At 35.4% G+C, this 8,152-nt stretch overlaps 2 protein-coding genes across 2 annotated transcripts; both read right to left on the bottom strand.

The window, feature by feature from the left end:
* Nucleotides 1-2,707: 2,707 nt before the first annotated feature.
* On the bottom strand, nucleotides 2,708-3,484 carry LOC122272361 (uncharacterized). Its single transcript, XM_043055954.1, has one exon. It carries the CDS (start codon nucleotides 3,482-3,484, stop codon nucleotides 2,708-2,710), a length of 777 nt encoding a protein of 258 aa, XP_042911888.1.
* Nucleotides 3,485-3,580: 96 nt separating this feature from the next.
* On the bottom strand, nucleotides 3,581-7,950 carry LOC107452158 (uncharacterized). Its single transcript, XM_071185365.1, has 3 exons — nucleotides 6,786-7,950; nucleotides 5,269-6,627; nucleotides 3,581-5,160 (listed from the first exon to the last, which is right to left on the bottom strand). Exons 1-3 carry the CDS (start codon nucleotides 7,948-7,950, stop codon nucleotides 3,581-3,583), a joined length of 4,104 nt encoding a protein of 1,367 aa, XP_071041466.1.
* Between the last annotated feature and the right edge of the window lie 202 nt (nucleotides 7,951-8,152).

The following is an 8,152-nucleotide window of genomic DNA, read 5'->3' on the forward strand; positions in this document are numbered from 1 at the left end:
GTTTTACAACTGCTGCAAACAATCATGCGTGAGTCCACTTCTGAAAAATTTCACTTTCGGACTAAACTGAACTCTTTTTTTTTTTAACTTTAGTTTGTATCTCTATTACTATACAAATTAATATTTTTGAATGCTGATCACACTAGATGACGCCACTGAGGCTTAGCAAAATTTATGTAGAATCTTCATGATTTTGAACCCCGATTTTGTGTATATATGCTATCATCAATTTTTAATGCTCAATTCCAAATTTCTACTGCAATTAATGTAAATATCACAGATTATGCTCGTATTTCATGTATTTCCATCTAATCATGGCTGTATTCATTTTTCAATGGCAATTAATGTAAATCTCCGATCAAGTTTGTACATACTTCTAATCATGGTTACTTTATTATAATGTTACCACATTGTTACATAATTCAAAATGTTTTATTCACTGTATATAATTTTCATGATGAATGGGGTAGGGGCCGTTGCGCGGCCTAGGCACCCAGTTTTGTTTTTTTTTAAAAAGATCAGTGTTGATGTAAAGGCGTCATAATTATTAACTAATATTCCGAAAGTTTCAATTCATAATAATCTGTCATTCTATAAAGTATTTTGCTAAATGTGTCGTAGTTGGTTCTCCTGAAAGAGAAAATTTTTTAGAGTAGCTATAATCTGGATGAGAAGGAAAAAAAAAGTGGTATCCGAGCTACTAGGTCTATCGGAATGTGTTCCATTATACGATGATGCAAAAGGTGCCATTTTGAAATAAAAGGACGTTGGGCATTTATCCTTAAACGTAGATCTCAGATGAACCACTTAGTTCTGTCGGATACCTTCGTCACAAGTATGAACATGTATGGGTATGCTCTTTTGCACCATATATTCTGTGTCACTTCAATCTAGAATAATACGAAGGGTAATTTCCCAATACTTGATCTAGGAGTTTCCTTGTCTTCCGGATCGGGTTCAAAATTACAAGACTACGAAAATGAAGGCTAATTGAACTCAAAATTGGGTCGGCTGTTCACCGACTGTTGTACAATAAATTTAAATAATGCATATTATTTTATTTAATAATTTAAATTAAATAAAGAGAATTTAATCTAGAAAAAACTAAATAATTGAAAGAAAACTAACATATCAAGTTAGAAAAAAAAAGGGGGAACAATGTCATTTTAATGGCGGATAAAAATTCGCAAAAAGAAGCAAAGGTCTAAAAAAAGAAGAAAAAAAGGAATGTGCGGACACGTAGGACCAGCCCGAAGGCGTCCCAGAGGTGAACTGACTTCAAGACGCAGTCGAAAGTTAGAAAAATTTTGAAAGGAAAGGGGGAATTGACCAATTAGTGTCCAGGAAAAGTCCTAACCGGAAGGCGAGAAGCCCCGTTTGAAAATAAGCGGGAGGGAGGGAAACAGAAAACTATAAAAAACAAGATGGTTAAGCAGCCAAAAAGTAAAACATGGGGGAAAAGTTAAATAAAAATTTGGCTGGTGCTAAAACTAAAAAAAAGGCAAAAAGGTCGGTAAAAGGCTAAAATTAATTGCAAAAAAATCGTTAAATTAAATAATATAAAAGGAAAACGAATTGAAAGGGGAATTAGAATAAATTAAAGACGAAGAAAAAAAAGAATACACAGTTAAAAATTATGTCGCAGATCACCGTGACAGTAAGTATAGTAGGAAGTAACAGAAAAAAATGCAACGAACCATCCTTAAAAAAATATCGCTAGGATCATTAGAATATTACGTAAGATTGTAAAATAAATATCCCTTTGCGTCACAAATTCAAATATAAGTGGAAAACCAATTAAGTATAAAAGAAAATGCTAATTTTTTGTCTCACTGCACACGAAATTTGCTGTTTTGCGCATCTACATTTTTCGTTTGCTTTAATAACGTGTTGTAAAATAATTGAATGTCATCAAGTAAATTAAAACTTACCCAATATGTATAAATTTAAAAATAAATTTGTAGTTTGGAAAGAAACTTTTTAATTACAAAGATCCAGACCAATGTCTAGATTTGTTAATGTCGCTCAAGGTGCTTTGTTTGACTTGTTTAACATTTAATGGTATTAAAGTACAAAATATATCTTACAAAAAGATAAGCAATGCATTCTCGTTAGTTGTAACCAAAAGTTCTTACTTAATTTCCAAAATATCGATGTTAAGGAGAAAAATATAATCGGAACCCAAAATTATACTTGTCATGCAAAAACTCCTAGTTTTAGATATTTTTAAAGATGCATGAGCTAAGTATATAAGCGAAAAAATATTAAAAATTACAATTAAGGTAAAAGGAATGAAACAACAAAGATAACCCTAATGTTCAGAAAAAAAATTTTAATTTTTTTTAAAATTTTAAAATTTTTTTGTTTAAGCAGAATTTTTATCAAAGCTGATCAGATCGAAACTTCTTCAAAGCTGATGAGACTGTAGCATCATCAAAGAGGTTCAGGCCGAAACATCACCAAAGTTGTTCAGACCGAAGTTCCATCAAAGTTTTGCAGACCAAAGCTTCATCAAAATTGTTCAGAACTGTGCTGGTTGTAAACGTAAATGTTTTCTAATTACAATCAACACTAAACAAGTATCTCATAGAACAAACTCTTTTTACTATCACAAAAGTACACAAAGAATATATACATGTTGCCAACAAAAGAATAATGTAAGAAATAATATAATAAATAATATAATAAATAATCACTGCATCTGCGTTCACGCAGTTGCGTCTGGAACATCCTCCCCACCCTGATCAACCTCAAGAGGAATGATCAGTTGAACAGGTCGGGAGATTTCCTTGCCCTCAGAACGTAAAGTACAAGTCCGGACTTTTCCATCGCGTCCTTTAATTAGTCCGGTTACCAATCCTCTTTTCCACGTATGTCGTGGTCTTACATCTTCGTGAAGTAGTACTATGTCTCCAACACGAACATGAGAAGATTTTTGAACGTTACGAACTTGGTGGAAAGATCTTAATTGCAATAGATAGTCCTTAGACCATTTCTTCCAAAATGCGTCTAATAAATCCTGTTGTTGCCTGTACAATTTTGTCAGATTTCTACTTGATGCTGCAGGCTGTGAAGGTATGGTTGTAAGTCTTTTACCGGTAAGAAAATGGGATGGTGTTAATGATTCTTCAGGATCATCATTTCCTTGTTCATAAACTAACGGTCGACTATTTAATGCGGCTTCAACACCAACTAATGCTGTAGAAAGACCTTCTTCATCTAACAAGGTTCGACCTAGGGATTTTCGCAAACATCTTTTTGTTAGTCCGATCAAACGTTCCCACCATCCTCCCCACCAAGCCGCTCGTGCAACAATAAATTTCCACTTAATTCCCGTCTGGGCATAATATTGCTGAACTTTTGACGATGTTAAGTTGTCCCATAAAATGGATAGCTCTTTATTAGCGGCATGGAAGGTAGTGGCGTTGTCAGTGTATATTGTATGAGGAACTCCTCTTCTGCCTACAAATCTTTTTAGGGCCATGAGAAATTTGTCAGTAGTGAGGTCAGAGACTAGTTCGATATGTACAGCAAGAGTAGTTGAGCAAGTGAAAAGTTCGATATAGGCTGTATTTAAAGGTTACAAGTTACGAACATAAAGTGGGCCAGCGAAGTCTATGCCAATAGTAGTAAATGGAAGGCAAGGTGTAATTCTGTCCCTTGGTAAAGGAGCTTCGATTTGTTGACTTCTAGATGCCTGTGAGAGCTTACAAGGTAGACATTTGTAGAGCACTCGTTTAATGGCTTCACGTCCTCGTATTATCCAGAAGTTGGAACGAATGTCTGAAAGTACTATTTGAACATCTAAGTAATGAAGCTTCACATGTGTGTAGTATATGAAAAGATGTACAAAAGGATGAGATCCATCAAGAAGCAAAGGGTGTTTTTGCTCATTTTTGAGCGATGCGAACTGTAATCTACCTCCTAATCGTATGAGATTTTTTTGAAGAAATGGGTTGAAACGGCTAATTTTTGAAGATTTTGGCAAAGGGGAATTATTTTGTAAAGCGTGAAGCTCTGCCGAAAAGCATTGCTTTTGCACTGTGAGAATCCAATAGTTTTTTGCTGTGTTAAGCTCATTACATGTGAGGTCAATAGAAATGCGTTGCTTGGATCGACAGTTATACAAGAAACGAAATATCCATGCTGTAACTCTAAGAGGTTTCATATATGAACTGAAGCGCGATATATCAATAAGAGGTTGGTAAGAAGTTATCAATAAAGATTGAGAAGCTGGTTTACGTAGTTCAGCATAAATATCTGGATTAGCGTCACTCAGTTGTTTTGAAGGCCAAAACTCTGATGATTGTGTTAGCCAGGTTGGTCCTAGACACCAAAGATCCAATGATTTAAGCTCTGTTGGTGCAACACCACGAGACAAGTGGTCGGCAGGATTTTCATTGCCAGGGCAATACCGCCATTGTGTTGGATTTGTGTAATTGAGAATTTCTTTCGTTTGGTTACAGACAAAGGTTTTCCAACGATTTGGATCACCTTGTATCCAATTTAAGGCAACTGTTGAGTCACTCCAAAGTGTCGCTGTGTTCCTATCCAGTTTAGTTTCTGTACAAAAATAATGGAGTAATCGAGCACCCAATAATGCGGCTAACAGCTCTAAGCGGGGAAGTGTTATTCTTTTCAGAGGAGAAAGTCTATTACGACTGCAAACCATTCGAACATGAAATTTAGTATCTTCTGTGAATCGTACATATAACACAGTTCCGTAAGCACGTTCCGAAGCATCGCAGAATACATGAATGGTAACATCAGCAGAAGATATTCCAATCCATCTGGGGATTCGAATGTCGTTTAAATGTGGTAAGTCTATAATCCATTTTGACCACCTTGATGCGATAGATGGGGGTAAAAGTTCGTCCCATTCAATACCACATAGCCATGTATCTTGAAAGAGAATTTTTCCGACAACAGTAGATGGTGAGAAAATTCCCAAGGGATCAAAAATCTTTGAGATTATTTTCAGAAGTAAGCGTTTAGTGACCGGTTCCTTAAATAAATCGTGGTCATGCTCCTTAATATTTTGATGAAACGAATCTTCTTCTGTATCCCAATGTACACCTAAGACTTGAGTCTTACTTTTAAACTTTATTTTTTCTTTTTTCCATTCGTTTTTCAGAACTTGGGAGTTGGTACTCCATTTTGCTAAAGGAAGGCTTATAAGACTCGTGAGTTCTCACATTTCGTGAAATAGGGTTTTCGCTTCGATTTCTGAATCAACTCCCACAACGAAATCATCCATGAAAATATTGCCTTTTAGATGTTTAGCTGCTGTGGGATAAATGTTGGAGTACATGCAGCATAATTCGTCAAGTGTAGCTGAAAGAAGGAATGGGCTGCTGGTTAATCCAAAGGGCAAACGTGTAAATTGATAGACCACAATTTCATTCTCTAGCTGCAAATGTTCATCATCATTTTTCCTAGTTTTGAACCATAGAAACTTAGTAGCACATCTGTCTTTTTCCCACAAGGTTAATTGTAAAAAAGCCTGACTTCCATCACTAATAATTGCTTGTTTGTGAAGACGAAATCGTAATAAGGTGGCTAAAATTTCTGGAAGTAAGTTGGGACCTTGTTCTAGAACATCGTTTAATGATGGATGGCCTGGTGTGTGAGAAGAGGCGTCGAACACTATTCGTCCCTTAATTTCTGCGTTTTTCTCTTTAATGACTACATGATGGGGTATGTAATAGCTTTTTTCTTCCTTATCATGATTTTCCGGTGCTATTTCAACTTGCCTTTTGTCTATGTAATCTTCCATGAGTGTAACATACATTTCCTTTAAGCTAGGATCTGTTTGGAGCTTCTTGCACAATGTATTGAAGCGTTTTGATGCTACGTGATAGTTATTTGAAGAAAGAGTAACGTCTTTCTTCCAAGGTAATCTAACAACACGACGATTTTCTAGGACTTCATAAGAGCTTCGAAAGTCTTCCAATATTTCAGAATTGCGAATGGACATTTCTTTGTCTTGCATGGCTTTAATACCTAAAGTATCTAAGTCCCAGAATTTCCTAACTTGATCATCCAAAATATATGGTGATGTGATGCTGATATTATGAACTGACGATAAAGAAGCGACAGATGTATGAGATCTGGATCCAGACAAAATCCAGCCAAAGATTGATGGAATGAGCACAATTGTTTCCGAAAGTCTGAAAGGAATCTCAGAATTCACCACCGTCCAGTAAAAATCTGCACCAATCAAAACTTCTATAGGCATCTCTTGAATGGTGTCATTCGGGTCAGCAAGCTTAAATTTTTTCTTGTGAGCCATAGAAGCAATCTCTAATGGAACTGATGGATGAACTGCATATCTATTAGGACTTTCAAATGCATGTAGATAAATTTCTGACTGATTCCAAATACTTGATAGTTTAAATCTTACTTTTCGTCTCGATTGAGCCTGATTTGATGATGATTCGAATGCATGAATTTCAAGTGAATCAGAGCTAATAACATCTAATTTTAGGTAGTCTACAAGATGTGAATGAATGAAACTGGTTTGGCTACCACAATCTAAAATGCATCTTGTAAGCTTAGTAATACCAGTTGGGCCAGTTATATATACTCGAGCAGTCTGTAAGTGAGTAAAATTAGGTGTACGAGTATCTATGTTATTTGTAGAAATAGAGTGGCTAGGTTGAATTGAACTGTTGTTCCACAAATAGAGACATGGTGCTTCTTTTTGCATCTTATGCAGAACGCTTTATCTTTGCGAAGGCAATTTTTTATACTATGGCCACGATTAGTACACAGGAAGCATTTACCAGAGGTTTTTAATTTTTGGATTCGAGTATCGATATCAGTTATAATCGTGCAATCTTGCGGCCAGTGACCGTTAATTTCACAGAAGGCGCAAAATGGAGATGGTTTTTTAGTCTGGTTAACCTTTTTAGAATTCAAATGCAAGGCTGCTGTAGATGTCTTAAATGTGTAATCAAAGTTTTGCTCACCTCGAATTTTTAGTGTTGCTAGAGCACCTTCTACTTCTTCAGATAAATATTGAACTAGTTTATTCATATCACCTTCAGATATTTTCTCTCTTTTTGCGTAAATAATCCATCGGCGACAAATATCATCTGGAAAGGCACGTAAAATTTTTGGAGCTAAAACGCGCCCGTAAGCGTTGATATCCTCTCCTAAAGCCGTTAAAGCGTTTAGTCTTCTGTTGCATTCTATAAATACTTTATTCAATGCAATAGGAGTGGGATTACGTATTGGCGAAATATTTTCCAAAAAGTCTAAATGGGCTTGAATCATTCTGTTTTTGTCGCCATATCGATTTTGAAGAAGAGCTTTTGTAGTTTCATATGTGCTGGCACTAACACTGATTCCGTCGACTAAGCGTCTAGGTTCATCTTCCAAATATCCTCGCAAAAACACATGTTTATCAATTAATGATAGACTATTATTATCGTCAATAGAAGATTTAAATTGTACCCAGAAACACTGCCATTGTTCAATATCACCTCGAAAAGTATCCAGTTTAATAGTAGGAAGTTTCACTGTGTGAGATTGAGAAACGGGTAATTGCATAACGGGTACTTGTGTAACAGGTATTTGAGAAACAGTTACTTCTGGCGATTGTGAAGTATTATATTCAAAATTAATTCTACTACCAAATTTCTTTGTTTTAAAGATAGCGAGCTCGGCATTATCCACGTATTCTTCACATTGAATAATATCATTGTCATAATCACCATCTGTTAATAAACTATGAATGTCGTTATCCAATTTCTTCATTTCTAACAAGCAATCCGAAAGACGATGACTAATATATTCGACATTTTCATTTAAAGTGTCAGAGGTTGCAGAAAGATCAGAATTTAATTGCGTAATAAATCGAGTAACATTACCTCGCACTGTTCTTCTTTTTCTTTTCAAAAGTGCCAGAATATCGCCAAGTTCTTTATCGTTTTGTTTCTCCTTCATTGAGTAATACTGATGTTTGACGTTTCGCTAGTTTTTAAAAGAGTGACTGCGTAAATTATTCATCTGATTCGTATTTAATTTTAAACCGAGTTGTTTCGGCACCAAAATGTGTTGGTTGTAAACGTAAATGTTTCTAATTACAATCAACACTAAAACAAGTATCTCATAGAACAAACTCTTTTACTATCACAAAAGTACACAA

The sequence above is a fragment of the Parasteatoda tepidariorum genome, chromosome 9 (genome assembly GCF_043381705.1).
Source record: "Parasteatoda tepidariorum isolate YZ-2023 chromosome 9, CAS_Ptep_4.0, whole genome shotgun sequence".
In the NCBI taxonomy this organism is placed as follows: Eukaryota; Metazoa; Arthropoda; class Arachnida; order Araneae; family Theridiidae; genus Parasteatoda; species Parasteatoda tepidariorum.

Excerpts from the sequence above, each read along its gene's own strand:
- LOC122272361 (XM_043055954.1), bottom strand. The coding sequence starts at position 3,484 with ATGGCCCTAAAAAGATTTGTAGGCAGAAGAGGAGTTCCTCATACAATA.
- LOC107452158 (XM_071185365.1), bottom strand. The coding sequence starts at position 7,950 with ATGAAGGAGAAACAAAACGATAAAGAACTTGGCGATATTCTGGCACTT. Across the intron at positions 6,628-6,785 it reads CCAAAAATTAAAAACCTCTG|ATACTCGTACACCTAATTTT; the intron begins GTAAATGCTTCC and ends CAAATAACATAG. Across the intron at positions 5,161-5,268 it reads AGCAGCTAAACATCTAAAAG|CAAAATGGAGTACCAACTCC; the intron begins GCAATATTTTCA and ends GCCTTCCTTTAG.